This window comes from Lipophrys pholis (assembly GCF_963383615.2).
Source record: "Lipophrys pholis genome assembly, chromosome: 11".
Classification (NCBI taxonomy): Eukaryota; Metazoa; Chordata; class Actinopteri; order Blenniiformes; family Blenniidae; genus Lipophrys; species Lipophrys pholis.
In genome coordinates this window covers 14,559,959-14,581,552 of record NC_137631.1, presented here as the reverse complement: position 1 = coordinate 14,581,552, position 21,594 = coordinate 14,559,959, and the positions used below count along the sequence as shown (strand labels likewise).

The 21,594-nt window shown below is 40.7% G+C and overlaps 1 protein-coding gene across 1 annotated transcript in view; it reads right to left on the bottom strand.

The window, feature by feature from the left end:
- The window catches only part of furinb (furin (paired basic amino acid cleaving enzyme) b), an 81,333-nt gene that overhangs the window by 29,693 nt on the left and 30,046 nt on the right, over positions 1-21,594 (bottom strand). The window contains 5 exon segments of the mRNA XM_080475998.1: positions 2,366-2,442; positions 2,959-3,087; positions 4,881-4,976; positions 12,543-12,592; positions 12,595-12,640. Of these exon segments, the coding sequence (XP_080332124.1) occupies positions 2,366-2,442; positions 2,959-3,087; positions 4,881-4,976; positions 12,543-12,592; positions 12,595-12,640 (398 nt within the window).

Genomic DNA, 21,594 nt, shown 5'->3' with positions numbered 1-21,594 from the left:
TTTTCATCATTTATTTCACCTTGTTAGGTAATGGAAAAAAACAACAACCTGCTTCATAAATACGGCAGAGCTAATCAAGCTGCTAAGAACTTACTGACTAATAAAATCCTTTTTTAGTCAAATAATTTATGGAAATCTTGTTCATGGACTTCAATAATATGCTTCAGCTTTTATTTTATTCACAATATATAACTCTGACCTACATAAATCATATTATTCCAACCAGTAAATATCATATCATATTGTGATTATGCAAATAGAAGTTAAAATGCACAGTGTGCAGACATTCTAAGATTTGCTTTTGTGGGTTAAGTTAGAATTTAATAGTTAAACTAATGTCATTGATACCCTATTGATTTATGAAACGAGACATGTTATTGTTCAATCGCTTTCAGAACAAATACATAGATAAAACTGGTTATTTAGAGTTTCATGTGACATGAGTTTTCTTTCTAATACATAGAGTAAACTGCACAGCCTCTGCTTTCTTAGTGATTAATGAAAAAAATACTTCAGGTCTCCTGGCAGGTTGAACACCGGAGGTGAATTTAATCTTGATATCCTCCACTATAAATTCCAACACCATACGCTTTCCATTACACTTAAATGACAGGGGGGAGACAGGAGGGAAGTAAAGGAAAAACATTCTCATGATTAAGCATAAATGGATTACCTGTTTGACCAGATTTCCCACCTGCCATCAACAAAGCCGCCCCCCCCCCCCGCATTCATGAAACTCACAACTCAAAACAGAACATCAGTGTGGAAAAAGCAGGAAATGAGAATCGAAAAAAATCATCCTTGCGTTTCATCAGTACAAATGAACTGGCATTCATGCTGTTGGAAAATGCCTGCATGGGATGCTCCTTTGCGTTTTGTTTTCCTATGAATGTATTCATATAATCTCATTGTGAGGGGGTTGCAAGCATTACTCTCTGTCAGCGCATATTACTGTATGGTGATTCACATACCTCTGGTTATCATTTGTCCACAGGTCACTCTAAACACTGACGCTCAACGCTGAAGACACGGTGACACACCCTTGCTTTTCATTTCATGCCCATAAATTGGTCCTGTCTAAGATAATTGCTGTGGCAATTCCACTGGCAGGGGTAATAGAGAATGTGTGAGCGCAAACCTCCTTTCTGTGGTTTTATTAAGTGTGCCTTCTGAAGTAATAGCATTATGTAGTTGGGGAGCTGACGTGAACCAGAGTCAGGGAGTAATCCCCCTCCAGTAGTGCTTTGTTCCATCAGCAGGGCGGAGTGGGATCTACTTTACAGAGACAGAAAGGGCCGGGGTCGCTCTGCATGACTGCCCGAGCTGTCGGCAAGGACAAGAAACAAGGCCCCAGCTTTAAAAAAAAAAAGTACTGATGCTTTCCTTTTCAAGATTAATGAATACTGGAGATGAATAGATCGTATTTTGGCTGAGGACAGAAAAACAAATAACGCTACCTGTGCAGCTAAAGCGGCTTAGAGAGATGAGCCGTGGGACAGTTCAAACCAGAACAACTATGCAGTAATGAATCTATTTCCATACAATAGCTTCTCCAATCTCTTCAAAAAAAAACAACCCAAAACAAAACGGTGAACCTATTTAGCTAGCTTTTATCTCCGACCAACTTCTAGTTGATGCTGCACTTTGAAAACAGCGATGAAGACAAACAAACTAACAAAAAAAGCTTTGTGGCAACGTCCTAGAAAAGAGAGAGCTTTGAGGCAAATCCTGCTGTGTATTCCGAAGGCGGGAAGGAGCTTCTCATCTCCTCCAGGGGGATTGGACGAAAGCAGAAGACCATGGCATTTGGAGGAATGGGAATAGAGAAAGGGGATGAATGGGTAGGATTCACCCAAGCTGGAGCTTTAGTGTTCCGTCATTAAAGGGAGCAAACATGTTTTAAAGTGATCAGCAAAGATGGGAGAGGGAGGAGCGTGAATCGCTGGAGGCAAGTAAAAAAGTATTGTATTAGCAACAACTGTGCAAATGTAGCTGTGGGGCTGTACAAAGTGGACCTTGAAATGCCGCTCCAGCAGCTTGGCTTGTGTACTGATGCAGGAAAAAAAGGCGAGAGTCTTTCAAGACTGCAGAATGACTGCACCAGTGCTTTCAAAGTTATATAATTGGCTTCCGAATGTAAATTTTTCTCCAAAAGCACTGGACCAAAAGCTCTAAAAACTTGCTTTCTCACCAATGCCGTTCCCTGTCGACGGACGTTTAAATGAAGCAGTGTGGAGTGAAAAACAGCCAGCGTTGAACAAGGGTTTCTTAGTAAAAAGGGGCATCCCATTAGAAATACTTTTTCTAGCTTCAGGGTATATTGACATTTGCATGATTTTATGCAGAATAATTTGAACCAAATTACCTGTTCTCATTTCTCTGTGTGTACCTCGGTTGGGGGTCACTGTCGCCATCATTGACATCATAGCTGGCTTCAGGGTCCTACAGACAGATAACAAAAAAAAAAAGGTGAAGACACCAACATAGTACTTCAAGAGCTCATTTATAATGTTCTTGTCCCTGATTTACGTTATTTCGCTGTGTCTAATTTAATTCACTGCAATTGCTATAAACAAACATGGATGTTTTTGTTCTTTGTATGTTTTTTTCTTTTTTTGTTGATACATCACTGTAAAGGTTATGACACTGAAATGCCAAAATGCAGTCAGTAGGAAAAAGAAATACCAAGAATGAGAAGCAGAAATATTGGCATTGCTCCTTTGTCAGGCTCTGACCTGATAAAGATAAAGTAAATAAAATAATAAAGTGCCCACTACGAATTCCTCTTCCAAGGCCAGCAGAGCAATTTCAGCTGCACAATTGCCCAAACGAATGCTGCCTTTCTCTCTTTTCAGCAGCAGTGAGGACATCTCTTTTTCTTTGTTGCTATTTCCAAAGGGTGAATACAAGTAGAGCTGCACCCTTTTCTGTACTACTGTGCAATTTTATTTTACTTACATAATTGCTGACGAGGTCGGGATGGTCCTTCTCAATGCCGTCATCCAGAATGGTCACCACTACACCTTTCCCCGTGTAGCCTTGAGCCCAGGCAGTTTTTGTATTCAGGTCTTGATGTGTTGGGTTGAACTGCAAATGACATAATCCTTTTGTTCAGCTATCAAGTTGCTTGAAGTCACCCAGCAGAGACGTTCTATCAGTTGATGAAGCACCGAAACCATCTGCAAAGTTATGTTATTACTGTATAAAAGCACAGGAACGCCCACTTCAAAACTGAACATCAACAAATAAAAACAAACAAGGGAAGTGGTTCTTTAACACTTGAAATCCAATTTTAATGCATCACCCGACGTGTCTAACTGCTCAGGCTGGGCTGCCCAGTGTGAACATCCTTACTCCATTTATGCTGTCAGGAAAAAGACAGACAACCTGTTGCAGGTCAGAAATCATGGTGGGAGCACCTCTCGCACAAGGAAATAACAGTCTGCAAGCATTCGGGAGGAGGGGAATGGAGAGAAATAGGGCATACCGGGGGGTAATACGTGTTTGGGGTGAATAAAAGAACATTTGTACGGGGAGCAGTGTGAAGACAGGCGAGTGCCAGAGGTGACAGAGATGTTTATAGATAAACATAGACGAATGGAGGGACAGAAAGACAAAATCCTTGCTGCCCCTTGCTCTGTTTCATGCTGATTTACTTCCACACAGCTCCTGCATGTCGGCTTCTGGGAGATTTACAATATATTTGGGTAAAAGTGTTGAAACCCAGGATATAGTCCTAAATTATGCACAGTATCCACAAAGCATCAATCTTAGATGACGATCATACATTGATTTTTTTCTGAAATAATAGTTTGGCAATGAGACTGTACAACGGGGTGGGAGTTGGCTCACTCGCCTCACACCAAGAATGTGTTCTTGGTGTAGGTTAGTCTTGGGGCACTCTACCACAGTCCAAAAAACCCTGGCATTTGAGGCCAACTGGCGATTTTAAATTCCCCCTCTGTGTGGTATGTGTGGCTGTGAGTGCTGAGTGTAAAATATGGATGGAGGTTTGGGAATGCTCTCAAAAAGAAGCAGACTAACAGAACTTGGTCTACCACCAAGACAAAACTTCACACTTTGTGCCTTCCGCTAATTGAGCTGTATTGATTTTAATTAATTAATTATTTTTGAAGTCAGCACTCTGGAGAATAGGTTACACAGGATAAAGACTCCAATGCTGAATGGCAGAGGTTGTTTTACAACTTCTCTTCATTGGTGATTTATGCCTGAGATAGTCAATCTTGTCATTAATCCGCTGCTGTGACAGAGGTTTTGTGCACATAAAAGAGAAAGAAAGGGGGAGATTAGGGCAAATTGAAGCATCTCAGAGAGAGGGTGTGAATAATGAAAGAGACATAGAGCCAGGACCATTTGCTATCAATGTTTCACAGGTGATACAGTTCAGTGGTGGAGCCATGCTGACGTGTAATTTGACTTTCAACCTAACATCCTCGGATGCACTGAATTATAAATTACACCCAGAGAGCCTTGTGAAGAAGGTGGAGATGACAAGAATGAGGCTTCGCCCAACACCCAGCGATTCAATTCATGATTATTTGACGGACCATACTCGAACTGATAACTTCAATCACAACAACAATGAATGTATCTTTCATTCAGGTATGTGAAGAAGTGATTACAGAGCTGTTACTGAAGGCCAAGTGGGCCCGTTTCGGGAACCACACAATTTAATGTGGCATTCTGAAAGAATTAAATAAAAATGAAAACTCATTACACAGGCTCTCTGACTGTGGACCTACTTGAATTTCTTTTTCATAATGCAGTACTTCAATGTGGCTTTTATGCATTAGCAGGGGTGCTATTGCAAATTACATCATGTATGCTGTTTTATGTAAAGAAAGGAGAGAATTACACACCAGGTACCACTGCTTGGAAAAATCAGGGTCTGTTGGGTCTTCATAGACATCCCGCCTCTTCCTTTTTTTCACCACTTGCTGCTCTGCCCACAGGACCTGTGGTGCCAAGACACAGATACACACACAACCCACTAAGAGAATATTCACAGTTTAAACACTTATCCTCACATGATTTTGTGTCATTACTAATGTTCTATTTTCAGACACTGCAGCGATTCCCCACAGAAGAAGATGTTGAAAAGCACGGTCCCAGCTGTGCTCAAAACGTAATAACTAGAAAGAGAAGCAGAGATGTGAGGAAAATCTCATTTATTTCATTGCTCAGATGCAAAGGCAAAGTGGCTACTGTACAGCGAGCCTGAGTTCAGGCCTTTGAAGTCATCTTGGTTGCTGTGATTTCCACAGGCTTGGTAAGGTAAGGTGACAAGCTGTACTATTATCCCAGGTAGAGCAAATGCCATTTTACAGTGTCTGTGGGAGCAGGAAAACAGATCAACATATTCCTATCAAAAGATGTGTCACAGAAAAAAAAAAAAAAAAAGTAATTAAATGTTTGCCCAGTTTTAGTACTCATACTTGTATTTCCACATTTTGACAGGTATATTCCTCCACGGTCGTGACTGACAGTTGAAAGGATCATCAGAATTTGATTCATTGTACCGTTTGTGCACACAACATCTTAGCACTTCATATCCCAGCTGGAAAACATTTTCTGATAACTGCGGCAATTTTTCTAAATTTAATAGGTAACGCTTCCTCAGAAATGTGCTTCAGAACACCGCGGCCCCCGTCACAAACATCTGTCAAGTTCTCATTAACAAAGACAACATCTGGTGTGTTTGTTGTGCTGCACATTGAAAAAGCTGGAGACGGGAGGATACAGGTGGATGTTTACACAATGCTGTCGAGCAAACAGAGAAATATGTGAGTTTTCACAATGTTTTTCTGTTTTGATTTGGACAAAGATTGAAATAAAATGTGTGTGATCTAAGAACAAAGGGTGAACTTATTGGAAAACCACAGAGAAAGATGGCTTTAAAGTGCTTTTCGCTACAGTTTGTTGTAATTAGGCAGGAGGCAACTCAGCTTTTTAATGATTAACCCATTCAAAACAATAGCTCGACTGACGCAATCATGTTACAAAGGGAACCTGCAGACAGAAGATAGAGTGAGCTCGCAGTACAAACGCCTCATCTTCTGCAGCAGCAGTTGAGGTAAACGCCGCTGTGAAATGTTATTGTCAACAGTAAATGCTTCCAAATTTTTGTTGAAGGTGGCAAAGCTTAAACCTGCTTCCTTTTTTACCTCTGTAGAACACTGGAGTGAAGTTGTTCAAAAACTGGTGGATTTCTTTTACAGTACCTGGCAGATTGTCACAGCACAAGTTGTTATTTAGGCATTTCACTCCCCCCCCCCCTCCACCCCGATATTTGATGTTTTTGGCCATTTGTTTGCTTTGCTCAGTGTTATTTCTCGTGGCGACTCTCCTCTACTTGGTGGATTTCATGATTTCACGCTTCTGTAAAGTGCGTGGCTTGAATGAAGATGTGCTCAGCGCAGCTGCCGTGGCTGGAGCTCAACACCCAGTTGAAAACTTTGCCTTGGAGAGTGAAACCATTAACCTTATTCAAATGACCCTGAGCTAATTAACATTTATCTTATTTCATTACATTTATAACTGCACACGAGTGACCTCATTGCACCGCTGCCCACTGCCCGCCACATTATTAACAGGACAAAATTACAACCCGATACATGAATCAGATGATAATCTTGATACTGCCATATCGGAAAGAATATAAAGTCTTTCATTCATACTGTTAATTATGGTAGATAATTAAACATCAGCGTAATCACTTTACAGCTGAGTCAATTAGCATCATCTTGAGATAATTGAGATCAAGTAAAATTTATGTTGGATAAGCCCTTTAACGACAGCAACAATTTCATAAGATCACACACACACTCTCAAAAGCTTGGAAAAACAAGGTGTAAACCAATTCTTCCTGGAGGCCAAGCGATGCCGGATAATTACAACACAGAGAAATAAGCACTACCCTGCGGTCTGGGACAAGGACAAAGACTAGACAAACACAACTGCACAGAAGAAGCAATCATGAAACAGGAGGGATCTCCACATGGGCGAGGACTGTAATCTGCTTGAGCAATAAACTGTTTGTTCCATCTCTTGCACAATGTCCTAAGGGTTTTCCTGTCTGATGACTAAGAAGAGGCCATGCTGGTTTTGCTTGGAAGGTAGAAAAAAATGGGGGGAAAAAACCATGTGGCGCTTTAATCAAAAACGGTTACCAAAGCTTGCAAAAAAAAAAAAAAAAAGAAAAGCTATTTATAATACTCACAATACACTTTTTTTGTCAGCAATAATGAGAAAGGACGTGCAATTTGTCTGTTCCAGCTCAAAGATACCCGCTATGTGTTTTCAAGAGTAGCAGTGTACATAAACATGCTTGTTTACCAGTGAACTCCACAGGGAGCCTTTTAATTTGAAGTCTGACAAGAAATGCCACAATCAGCTTAGGACTGAATCCCATATAAATGAAAAGCTTGCTCTGGTTTAAGTCGGCGAGATTTGAAATACCAACATGTATATGGAACGCGACAGCAATGCGCAAACATCAACATGTTTTGCTACACATAGTGGCTATTTAACTGGCCACCATCTCACCGTTTTATAATCCCAAAAAGGAGCTACTGGGTGGAATTATTTGTTACCCAAATTCAATGGAATAATTTAAGATATTCAAGATACTTAACAAGACTACAAATTGAAAGCATTTAAAAGGTATTAAACTGTAGTGTATAACAGAGCGACATCAATCTTTTCAAAAATGAGAGCTATTTCAAGGCTGTAGAGAGATACAAGGGACTACTTCTTAATAACCTGAATAATTAGAATGGCACAGTCCACCCTTATCGCAAATAAATATTCATATATATGGAGACGCTCACAGAATTGTTAAGTGATTAAGAATGGTAGACAACAGGTATATTCTGAAAGGCAGCATTATTTCTGCTCATCTCAATTTATCTGAACATTTGCATTCTAATGAAAGGATCATATTGTAAATAGTATAATATTTTTTTTCTCCCACAGACACAAAATTGGTTTGAATAGAAATCCTTTATTAATCCCACTGTGAAATGATGTTGCTTCACACAGAAAAGAACACACAGAATAAATAGAATAGAAGTTAGAATATAAAACAAGACTGAATAAAAAACTTAATCAAAAATTAGAGACGGCTTTGGCCCTTGTTCTGAAAGGCTTTGTGTTCCTTACCCAGCCCAGTTTATTGTCAATGCACACATCCAATATTACTCCTGGTCAAGAGATTAATATTTATCTCTAAAAAATTAAAATAAGTATAATAAATATCTGAACCCCCCAAATAACAACAACCGATTTTTGTAGATTTGGATATTTCATTTCAGCAAATCTCCTGTCTCTATACTCAAACCCTGTAATGAGATAGTACATATTATGAACATTAAAATGTGCTTAAAACTTCCAAGTAGACACTGTGAGGTCCATTAATTAGCCTTAGGAGGTATCGACAGTGTAAATTGTACCTTGAATAACAGAAATTGACTAAACCCTAATCCTGACAACATGTGAGAGAGATGACATATGCCAGTGGACCTGGGTGGAAGTCGATGAGTAACAGCTTGCCACATGAGGAACTGCATCCCATTATCGGTATCCCTGGCAAATAATTCAAATTATTCTTTCACTTTTATGACTATTTTATTATGAGTATTTCATCTTGAGATGGTCCCTCATACACTCTTCTGCCTCAGTAAATCACTGATTCCCCCACCAAGGAGGCGGAACCTCTCCAGTGGTAATACTGTGGGAGTAATCTTGAAATGACTAACATTTCCATTTTTTACGGAGATAAACCAACTCAAATAAAACAATCAACTTAGTTTCTCTTGTGTAGTGATTGGGTAGGAGGGTGGCGCAGCGGATATCAGAAAATATTGACACTCAGACTAATGCATTATTGGTTTTCAGTCTGTTGTGTTGGGATTTGCTGATAATAAATTTAGAATATTGCTGATTATGTCCAGTGTGGCCTTGAGCTGCTCCCTGTACTCTTACACAGACGGGCTGCTTCAAATGAGTAGATGAGGGAGACGTAATGCAGGTCCCTCCAAATTATGATATGCGGTAACCTGCCTTGCACTGCAGTTTCTACAAAACCAAGACCAGCCACCCAAAAGCAAATCGATTCTTCCTCTCACAGAGCGAATGTGGGGTGTGGAGCGGTGATGACAAACAACCTTTGCAAGCATAATGGTAAACGCTTATGCAGCTGCCAATGTCATCTTGCCACTGTGTGATTATTCAAAGGGAATGGTGATAAGTGGCATGCTAGCACCATGGAGCAGGGAAGAGGAGACAATGGAGGTAATGTGAGCTACAGCTGCTGGATTACAGAGAGGAAGCATAATAACAAGCTCAATTCTCAGCAATGACTAATCCAAATCCAAGTGTTACGTTTTCATTTCCTTTTAAAGCTGTCTTCTTTGAACCAAGCGAAGCATGACCTTTTCTTCCACTTCCTCCACAAAGATCAGATGGTCTCACAGACACAAATAAATACTAACTTGAACAAACACACATAAACCCAACTGTTTTGTTGTTGGCAATGGTCATACTTTTTTATGTCAAGGTTTTCTTTGTTTCTGGCTGAGTTGGTACCTAAGTAAACTGTTGTTTGTCAGCCAGAAATCTGATGCCATTAAAAGCTGAAGGTTCAAGTGGTGTCTTAGCCTGAACTAATGGCCTTCTGGCAGTGATGAACCCGTGAGATGGAATCTCCTTCGTGAAAAATGCTTTTAAATGAGATAAGGTTTTACCACAGAGGCTTTGCTGTTAGGGCTCAAGTTGTAACTGCAAAATGCTATCTCTCATTTAGTATTGTTAAGTGACATTCAGAACAGATAGTGTCCATCTTTGCTGATTGGCTCTGGTCTTTACCTGCCAGCTATTAAAAACACATCATGTTTCAGTTAAGTGTTTCTAATTTGTGCAGTTTACTTGCAATCCATTCTGTAATTTGTCCCTTACTATTGCATACCAAGCTTAGGGCTAGCGTTTAACATGTCAATAAATCCGCCTCAGTAACAACGACAAAATCTATACCTCTGTTACAACACCAGATCCCATTTACTGTAGATTTCCTGAGATTTCAAATCCCACAATCATTTGTGAGCCATAGTACTTCTGCAGCGCCCAGACAGATACCTGTGAACCCATATGCTCAGAGACTTGTTAGTGTACATTTAGCCTGACCTCTGACATCACTGGTCCCAGGGAATGTCACCATATCTCCACTAATGATGTCTTGAGGCCTCAGCGCTTGTCAGACCACATGAGTCCTTTCCTCAGCCTGCTTGTCTTGGGCTGTAGTCCTTGGGCTGTTTGGCAGATCTTCCTTGCTACAGATGGCCTGAGTCTGTTCTCGCTCAGTTATGGCCCCCTTTTTAGCAACAGTCAGGTGCCTCTTAATTCACTTTAAATGCAGCAATTACCACTGCTGTCTCCCTTGTTTCCAGTGTAAACATGGCGGAAGCACCCTGCCGAGTCTGGTGCCAGCAAAGCTGAAAATAATAAAAGGGAAAGGCAGACGTGTGCAGACGCAGTGATACCACTCTGCCCAGGTCTTGACACATATTTGACTTTTCCAGCTTGCCAGTCAGTCTGGCCCTGACTTTACAGAGGCAATTCTTTCACATCAAGTGAAGGAATGATTGATCTCTCTCTCGTTATAAAACCCAATACATGTCTAATATGTAGCAGATTTGAAAAAGCTTATCATTATTTATCACTGTGATAAAACTTTACCTAGCCAACCAGTTTTACTTGACGAATATTAACATTGGTACTTGATAAAGTTGCCAACTTAGATTCAGTTGAGATTGCATTCTATGAATATTACAAAAAACCCCAAGATAATCTCAAAGAATTCAAAACCTTTTTTGACGGCGTTTAAGAACTTAAATCATCGAATCATTGTAAATGAAAAAAACCCATTATGTATTCTACCATTTTGACTTTGCCGATCCAACTGCATCGTTTGAGATACCAAAGAAAGATTGAGTGACATTTGTGAGGTTCTTCTGCTTTTGTTGATCTGACCTTTGTGACATTTTACCCACTCAGGTCGGAGAGTCATTTCTTCTGTCAGCATCTCATCTTTATATGAACAGAAAAGGCCAAGAGCACAGTTTGCAAAAGGTTAGACATTCTTGCACTCAAGAATGTACAGTATTAACCTTGGCACATACAATAGCTCTTGCCTCCACGCACGCACGCACGCACGCACGCACGCACGCACGCACGCACGCACGCACGCACGCACGCACGCACGCACGCACGCACGCACGCACGCACGCACGCACGCACGCACGCACGCACGCACGCACGCACGCACGCACGCACGCACGCACGCACGCACGCACAATGCCAATTGGAATAGGGCATTTGCTTTGTTTCCTCGCACAACCCTTCATTGGATTTCTTATTGAATAATAAACCCAAAAGAGGGCTTGGCATCGACAGCACAATTACAATTTTCATATAAGCTCCTGCTGCCTTCATAAGTCGGCAGTGTGACATTCTATAACTTTTTCATCTAATTACCATTTTTATTCACATGTAAATGTTTTTTTTATTTTTTTATTTTTTTATCTAGTGTGTTGAACAGCAGTATTTTCTCTGTGGTTAAAGGGGCTTTGATCAGGAGGGTGGAGATGCATATTTCGATGTACTCAAAACTCAAGTGCAATGTTGATAATGTGAATCAGTGTAAAGAGTGTTATCTAGCAATGCTGATTAATGAGTTCTTCTCAAGCGCATGAACTTCATCACAGAAAAGAAACCACCCAAAACGTTCGATGTTGGTACAAAATGATTTTGTATGTTAACAATTTAGAAGGGTTATTGTTCGGCTAAATAAACAGAAACACAAATACAAAAACCCAATACAGGCTGTTTTGATTAGTGGACACGAACAGATTGTGTAGAAAAAGTGAAGCTGCACCGTACTGTAGATAAGTGCAAAGTGAAACTTTTTATCTCCTAATCCCTTGACGGAAAAAAAGAACTTCCTTCTTCTATCTTGGCATTTATATACTGGCGGCACTACGTCTGGTACATACTAAAACTCATATTTTTCAACTTCTCATGAGCTGTTTAGAAATTGGTGATTGGTCACTGTTTAAATTCAGAACCAGATGTCCAAATTAGAGTTGAAATTATGATTTAGAAAATGTTCCCATTTTTGGATATTTGATTAAAGCCAGTTTTCTTGAACCAACATAGTTGCAAATAATGATTTTAAATGACGGTATAAAAGCAGAGCCAAGCACAGACAGTTACAGCTGTTGTGTTTGTTGGAAGAATATATTTTGCATATTTGCAGCGATGTGGTACCTTGGACTGGGTCAGGGGGACAGATGGAAGGACAAGTGTGGACTGCAAAGAATACTGAGTTTGACAGGCTGTCACTGATGCTGGCAATCCTTTTCCTTTGTGATATACACACTCTCTGTGTGTAATCCAATCTGTCTTTCAGCCTTTGTTGCCAACGTGGACTTCCACAATGAGCTGTGTGAGAGCTGACAATAGTTTACCTGTGGTTCTTTTTGCAGTCTGATGTGCATTCCCTGGTGGCCGACAAAGCCCTCTTCTCCACAGCATGGTGCCTGAAGTGATAATAATCTCCAAAAACCTGCACAAACACAAAGAGAAAGGCAATGAGTTCACCTGCAGCAACAGGATGGCCAGATAACACTCTGTGCTCACCAAGGCATTCATGTGCACACAAGCAAATGGGCAGAGAGTGTTCTTCGGGAAAGAGCTTAAACCAGACATGTCCATTTCAACTTCAGATCCTAGCTTTTCCTGCCAATACTCATAAATACATCAGAATCTGTTTCTCCATTTGTTTGGATAAATGTGTGTGTCACTACAAATGAACTAATATTTTATTATACCACGACATGTGCATAATATCTGTAAGTGTCTTTTGACAGCCAGATGACAGTTGCTGGGTCATGAGTCTCTCTCTCTCTCTCTCTCTCTCTCTCTCTCTCTCTCTCTCTCTCTCTCTCTCTCTCTCTCTCTCTCTCTCTCTCTCTCTCTCTCTCTCTCTCTCTCTCTCTCTCTCTCTCTCTCTCTCTCTCTCTCTCTCTCTCTCTCTCTCTCTCTCTCTCTCTCTCTCTCTCTCTCTCTCTCTCTTCATTAGGCTGACTTGTGGACTCTATTGTGATCTACTGTAAAACATTTGCTGGAAACACTGACTTTACAATGGTCCAATTAATTGAAGACATCAGATGATTATATATGAATATATTTGAGGTTCTACCTTTCAGTGACATTCAACAGGACTGCATCCACATGAAAGTAATATACTGGCAACTTAATAACCTACATGAGAGTGGCAGCAGATCAGAAACATCTTTAAATATATTGCAGTCTTGTGGAGCTAATAAAGAGGGAGATAGATGTGTGGTGAGATGTGTGTTGCTTTGGTTTAATTAAGCAGTAAAATTAAATTTGCATATTAGTAATAAGGGGTTTAGTGGGTAGTATTGTGCTTGTAACCTTCCGGTGAGACTGTGAAAAAAATCCAATGATTTCGGCATGGCTTTGTAAATGACAAAACGAGAACAGAACATGTTTATTCAACACAGCAGCAAACATCAGATTAACCTGGAATTAGGATGTAGGAAGTTAGGCTTTCATCAGATTGGTAAAAATGTCACGTAGAGAAGTGCGCCTAAAGGCATTCATGAAACAGCTGCAGATAGACGCTATCTATCAAAAGTGATCAGAGACATCTATTAGACGTATAACGTTACTTTAGGGCTATTTCGAAGCATGTCGCGTATGGCTGTCATTGTTCCCTCACACGTCCTGCTCATAAAAGAGCTTTTAAGGACAACTGACAGCTGTCACCAAACAAGCCTAAAAGCTTGGGGGTGGGGGTGGGGGTGGGGGTGGTGGGGGGGGGGGGGGGGGGGGGGGTGTTCCTATCACCTTTGCTTTTAAGTAACACACCAAGTGGTCTGAGCTTCTTGGAGCCATATCAAGGACAACTGACCAGAGAGTAACCAAGATAATAATTAATGAGGATATACAGAAAAAAATGTGTCATAATAACTAAAATAACTAAATGAAAAGTGGCTAAAGAGGAAGATGAACAACATCCCAACCACTCTTTACATGGGAATTCACAAGAGAGGAGCCTCCATTTGAAGAGGAAGCAATGCAATCTGTACAGTAGTGCCACTGGGGACTGGCTCACCTTCACAAGCCCAGTGGAGCGGAGGAAGAGTGGGGGCAGAGGAGGAGGAGGAGAGTGGGGATGAAGGGAAGCAAGAGGAGGAGGGGTGAGGGAGGGGTAAAGCAGGGTTTGACAGGCCGACCAGGCAGGATGGATGTGTGAGGACGGAGAAGAGCAGACGCAGCAGGATGGAAGGCTCTCCTGGGGCTGCAAGCTGATTGCGCAGGCAGGCTGTCTGCGAGCCGACCAGACTGGAGGCTGGAGCTTAGAGGCCTAGTCTGGCAGCACTGATATAAAGCTGCCATCCTCGCGCCAGCCAATTTGACTTCATTTGTCAAATATTTGTAAGTAGGACTTGGTTTTGAATCACTTAGTGTGGTATTTCTAACATTAAAAAGTGTGTATCAGTCAGTCAATCAGTGAAATTCCTGTGTTTGTGAAAATTCTCTTTTTGGTTCCACTTGGAGTCCACACAAGATGCAATTATGGTTGAAGACATGAATAAGGCGCCTTTTGTGAGGTGACAGTTTTGCGAAAATACAATCATGGAGCGATTAAAAATGTGATAGGCAAGAGAAAAATAATCCACATAAATAAATTCTTAACTTGTATAGACATGGAAAACAGCTTATGTGTTTAAGTCCCCCAATAAAAGATAGTGATGAAATGCCCTGATAGCAAGCAGATATAAACATGCCAAATAAGCAATATAGAGTAATTTAAGTAATGTAGTTAAGGAGGGCATAAAGGTGCATTCATATTACTCTGACAGAACACTGTGAAGACACTGTGGTGCCAGGTCTTCAGTTGAGGCTGACTTTATGACGCAGCCATTATATTAGATAATAAGCAAATGACCTTACAGACGCCTGGTCTTTAAAAAATATCAGAGCAAAAAAGCTCCCGAATGATGCGGAGAACAAGGTGTGATGAAAGATGCGACCCAAGAAATTAATGACACTCACTTTCACATTGACTGCAGTGGGGCAGAAAGCTAATTCATGCTCCAACCAGGGTGGCTTCTCTGTGGGACAACCTATTTCCTAGAGTGCTGCTGATGTCCTCATTTAGGCCTGGCGAATACGGATCTTAGCAAATTGAGATTAAGACAGAAATGTTGGTGTAAATGCCCATGAGAGCGACTGAGTCATACTTCACCGAAGCCTGAACAAGAGGAAATCATACGGTGGGGTGTGCGTGTCAGAGTGTGTGTGTGAGCGATAATAATTGAGAGCACTGTAGGTCATTAGTCACCCTGCCACTTTGCTCTGAGTTTGCATTAGAGGCAAACTGCCCGTTACACTCTTCCCCGAGTTGTGCCAGAAGTTGCAAATGTTTGACACTTTCGCTCTTATCTTCTGTTCCCTACTACCACATTGAACAGATGTGCACAGATATCAAATAATTAATGTCAACAATAATGATTCGACTTAAAAGTTAATGTGTAAATCTATACACAAAACAAAAAAAACTGAACAAAATAAATACAATAAATAATCTATCTATCTATCTATCTATCTATCTATCTATCTATCTATCTATCTATCTATCTATCTATCTATCTATCTATCTATCTATCTATCTGTGTGGGTGTGTGTGTGTGTGTGTGCAAGTTGGATTCCGAAAGTTACAGGTCACATACGATTTTCAAAAATTTCCAAATTTTTTTGTTGGGAGTTTTGATTATTATTTCATTTAAGCAGATTAAGGTGTTACCATTTATCTGCAAACCAATTTAAATATTGAGGGTGGCAGTAAAATTGTTATCCTTATTCTTATGCCACTATCTCTTCCCCATTTACAAACTTCGTCTTTCTTCTCTGCCAAGTATATTTAATAATCCATGTCCAGATGGTCCTGGTCAATCACACATGGCCTCCTTTGAACTCCATGTGACCTCATGGTGCTCCTGCGGCCACAATGAAGGTCATTAAACCAAAACAGAATCAACAACATACCCTAGGTGCTTATGGCCCACCAACAAGGAAACCATCACCCAAGGTTTCTGATATTTTCTAGAAAATTTGCATCTCTCGTCGTGACTCGTGACATTTGGCCGAGAAACACGCCAAGACAGTTTCTTTCCCATTTGGCGGGTTGGTGGGTGTAAATGTTGAGCCCAGGTTGTCGCTTTGTTGAAATACCAGCAGTCTGGCCTCAGGCTTTATTCAAACTTGTTTTTGTCACTTTGCTTTCCTGCTTTGTGTAGCAGTGCTGCTTCTGAAGACGGAGGTGAAAAGAGGTGGCTCGACTTACTTTGCTTTTCTTCTGTTACTTGCTTGCTGAGTTCAGAAATTGTTACAGTCTGATCCATGACTTAGGTCACAGTGCGCTTGCAAAGCCTGCAGTTTGGTAGGACGCTGGGCAGGAATGACTTAAATAGATTTAGTACAGACTTGCTATCACCACAAATAGTCCGTTTTATTTTTTATTCTAATGTGATGGGACTACATTCATTATTTTTTTTCACGATTGTAGATATTTTTTTGACCTCCTTGTGGAAATTATTTCGCTGCATTTAAACTTATTGGCAAACATTCGGCACAAGCTGCCCCCGATGCATTAAAATAGGTCAAAAACATCACCAAAGCTGGTAGATTCGGTTAAATGTGTCTAATTATGAATCATCCTAAAACCTTTATTGGCTTCAGACAGAATCTTCAAGAGTAATAGGAAAACAAAGGTCGGGCATTCAGATACCATATAGACGGCTCTTGAGTGTATTTACATCTCAAAGGAAGCTATATCATTCACTTTTCATATGATCCTAAACCATACTGTACTCGCATAAACGCTAACAAATGGGGAAAGAGTGCGTAGTAAAAAGAAGGACCACAGTAAAACTCTGCTAGTCAAAAACAGTGAAAAGAACTTGTACTTTCATGAAAGATAACAAAATGAGAAAAACGGTTTCATTTCTTCTTTCGCCCAAACACCTGACCTCCACGGTGTTCACCTTTTCTTATTTCATATTTTTGAAATCCCTTTGGTGTATTATTTGACAGGGAAACACTTTGAGCAGTTAGGAATTGTCAAAACTTGTGTCCACAACATTAAAAAGCAGGCAGGGGCAGGAGGCAGTGAATTTTCTGGTGAAACGTTTCTCAGTCTGAATGACACAAGGGACTTCTGCAATTCACGAGCAGGCAGAACATCCACTACTACGTAGTCACTAACTGTTGAATATAGCAGAGCATTGAGCAATTAAGGAGCCACATATTTCCCCGTGGAGCCAGTAGACACAAAAGGCGAACTTATATTGGACTTATATCTTCAAGTCAGCAATTCCAAATGACCTGTGATGTAATTTAGCTCTGTGACTGCTCTGTGATCCCTGAAGCTTTTTTCTCCCATGACACCTTAAAGGCTTAAGTTATAGCAGTGAATACTAAATATGAAAAAGGCCCTTGTGGTCATTTTTGGCTGATTCACTTATAAGCCATCTCCTGAGATCCAGACTTGTGTTAAGAGTGAATAAAAGGCACAAAACAGCACCAGAATCTAAATGCAACAGCAGCTACCACAATGGGATCAGACTCTCTTGTAGTGGACTTTGCAGGAATACATCTATGAGTCTGCAGGCGTATACGCCAAGACAGATCCTCTTACATCAGAGTTATTATGTTAATTAGGATTAAACATGGAAAAATTATTCATCTGAGTCTGCAGTGCTTGGATCCTCCTGTGCAACCACACGAAGAACTTCAATTCTGTGCGTATTTAAATGACATAATTTCTGAACTTACAGATGTATAAACTTGGTTCATCTGATGTGAATGTCAAGCATTTCGAGATTGCAACTTGAACTACTTTGAACTTACAAGAGTGTGCACTTCTGAAATACAGATGGATGTGGGAGTTAACAAGTTGGCTGAGCTTAAGAGCAACCGACATTAAGATCGCTCATCAAAAACATCCTTTTAGTCTGAAAGCTACATGAGACACAAAGACGCAACTTGTTGTTTTTTTTTCACAATTTTCTCAGCCCACTCACCAGATCAATGTTTTCAATTGAGCTTTTCTCTTCACTAATAATCTTTTACCAATGCAGTTTTCCTAAACCACCATTCACTGTTGAGCAGTGAAATAAAAAAATAAACAACGCGGTTTAGCTCGTGATGTTCAATATCAGAGGACCTACTTTTACTACCGTCCAGCAGAGAATGTGCGCAATCTGCTGACTATCAGCCAGGGCGAGGGCTAAGACTCCAGGGTGACTGAACGCAGTGTCACAGTCCCATTCTACATCCCACGCTCTGATCCATCCTGCCCTGATCTGTACAACGGTGACTGCCTTGGTCTACAGCCACCCCCAGCTACAGTTGTTAGGTAAATATTGACCAGGGGGATTGGCTTCAGATCAGTGGTGCCGAAATGAGAAATGTCACACACTTTCACTGGGATGTAATCTAATGTTATTTCACATCGCACTGTACGTGCAGACAAGTGCTTCGGCAACCTTCCAATGTTACAACCTGATTTCAAATGGAAGAAAGTTTTCTTTTCATAATCATAAGGCGAGTAATGATGGAATTATGCTCTGCACTTGTTGAGAAGTGTGCATGAAATTTGTTTCACGCCAGGCACACTGTAGTTGTCTCAAGTGAGAGCTGCTGGGAAAGGTACACAATGAAATCTAATTTTTGTTATCACCAAATTGTAATTCTGCGGGGAGACTCAAAAGAATTCCAATATTCAGCAAGGTGGCAGAGCAGAGACTGTGGAGAATGAGAGTATGCATGCGTATATTCCAGCTGACTAATACAGTACAATGTGTGTTTGTATGCATTCACCAGGGATTGAATACAATGATTCAGTCCCCAGCATGGGAGCTTAAAGATCTAATATGCTGATATTGACTGTGACAGAGTTGTACATTAAGTGTATTCCCCTAAGGCCAGAAAAAGTGCATGGTGGCCAATCAGTCGTATTGGAACTGCTGTCAATCACACTCATCTTTCAAAGAAAAACAGGCATCAATGGCCAGTTAGACACACAGCAGCAATAATAGTAATTCACTCTAAATACAGAGGACCATAATCCCCAACCTATGATGCTTTCGATAATTCCCTCTAACCTTGATGGAAAACGCTTTAGTAAGCGCATAAATGTGTGAGAAACACAATGCTCTCCTCTTTCTCTGTACTCGAGGAAGGCACTCAGCGGCAGCCTCTGTTGCACATCTGAGATAGAAATGTCAACGGCACAGCAGAGCTCATTGATTGCCACACAGCCCACAAGCCTCTTCGCTTTCTCTGCCGCCTTCCCTTTTATTTATGTTGCTTATTTACACCAAACTCACATAAATGCAACCTCGAGAATAATGCGCGCTTTTTGGGTTGCCTACAGTTTAAATACATGGCAAATGTGCTGTTTGTATGTCCGTGTATGGTGTGATACCAGCGCTTTCGTTATTAAAACAGTCATCTTGCTGGTGTCCACTGAGCCACTGGGCTCCTATCTTCAGGACTAATTACAGCTGAAGCTCTGGGGTTCCTCTTAGTGGGAGAAGCTCATTATTTTACACTGGAATAGATGCTAATTGAGTGTTTTCAAATGAAGGGTAATTATTTGTTTGCATCTTAACTCTAATATTGAACACTGCCCGCCTCTATTACACGCTAAGCCTTGGAGACTTCCTATCTGGGGAGAAGCTGAGCCACAAAAACAGTTTTGGCTAATTATGTGGCTGAAAAGTAAACATTGAACAAAATGCTGTGAAGAATGTCCCTCCAGCAGTTATGAGGGAAAAAGAGAGGGGCAGTGTGAATGGTCTGACAAAAAAAAAGAAAGAGCTATACATTTTCTCAAGTAAAAATGGAACAAAGAATTTCTTGAAGGTAAAGAGATGTTACATCATTGGTGTATCGACCAAGACCTTCAACCTTTCCTGGTGGAGTAGTTCACGTAGGTATATGACAGCAGAAAAAAAAAAATTCAAAAGGCAGGACGAAAACGTGATTCACAGGTGAAAAGATGAATGGAGGAAGGGAAAAATGAAGCAAGAAATGGCTTCAGCAGGCATGCGTCACTAAGAGGATTTAAATAGACAGTCCCTATTGATGCCTGTCCTTTCACTAATTTTATAAACAGAACTTATTTTGTTCTGGCTCTGTAAGCTACTACAGCTTTGAAAGCTTATTCATCGACTACATCATCCAGTTTTTTGGGAGTTTTTAATTCTTTTTAACATCCATGAATAGTCAAGGTGAGTCTAAACAGGATCTCTTATATCTTGGTGCAACGACATTTAGAGTTAGATTAGAACGGGGATTAAATGGTCGTTGTTTATGAATCTTATGCATTTGCTGTAGACGGGGAAAAAGAAAAAAAAGTTTAAAAAAAGTAGAAAAAGTACAATTTCTGTTGTAGCTTATCTGTGTGGTGTGATTTTTCAGAGAAGAGATAAGGGACGGAGTAGGGAGAGGGAGCTTATCAAAAATCCACCATACACACTCACTATCACACAATGCGATACACAATCATGTACAGGCAGGTGCAGAGCTACGTACATCATTTTTCAAGCAAACCCTGCGAACAAAAACACCAATACATCCAGCTAGCATTTCTGACTCACAAACACATCAGTGTTCAAAGATATTCATACATGTGCAAGCCAAATAAATACACAGACATAGGAGAGAGAGAGAGAGAGAGGGGGGTGGTGGTGAGAGAAAGAGATTGCAGATCACTCCGTGTGTTCTGAGACTCATGATATTCTCAAGTCTCGAATCCCTGGCTTGGTTGGGGAAACGTGCGAACCAAATTAGTACAGATTCGTCTTTAACTGTGTTTTACTCGAGTCTTGAATATTCATGTAGTCAGGGGAGAGTTGAATCCATTACTTCCTGCAGCTGTCTCTTCTTGTATGGGTAATATCAGTAATCGCAGTGTTAACCTGCTCTGAGCGATGGTCTCACAAGCCCAGGGATGAAGGTAGCTCGGCATCCGTCCATGAAATGCTGCTGTTACAATTCATTGAGCAGGAAATAGATATAGAGGGCAAAAAATAATGACAGACAACATGCGGGGGGGGGGGGGGGGTAAGAAAGAGAATGAGCGATGTACGAGCACACATTTCAATGCACTCGTAAACCCTTTTATTTTTTCATACTGGTTCGGTGACAGAGCCCTTCGTCTTGCCATGAGGAAAAGCACATTTCCTGATACTTGAAAACAACTACAGCGGGAGGCTGAGGATTAAGATCAAACTGAGTTAATTTTCAAAGCATTGGGAGAAGGGTAGAGTAAATACACTCAGATAAACAGAATGACTAGTCCCCAGGTCCAGAAAAGCGCCCAGCTGAGAACTTAACAACTGAAGCAAACAAAGACAAAAATGCTTGAGTGATCCATAATAAATGACAACACCTTATTGAGTCATGAGATTTACTGAA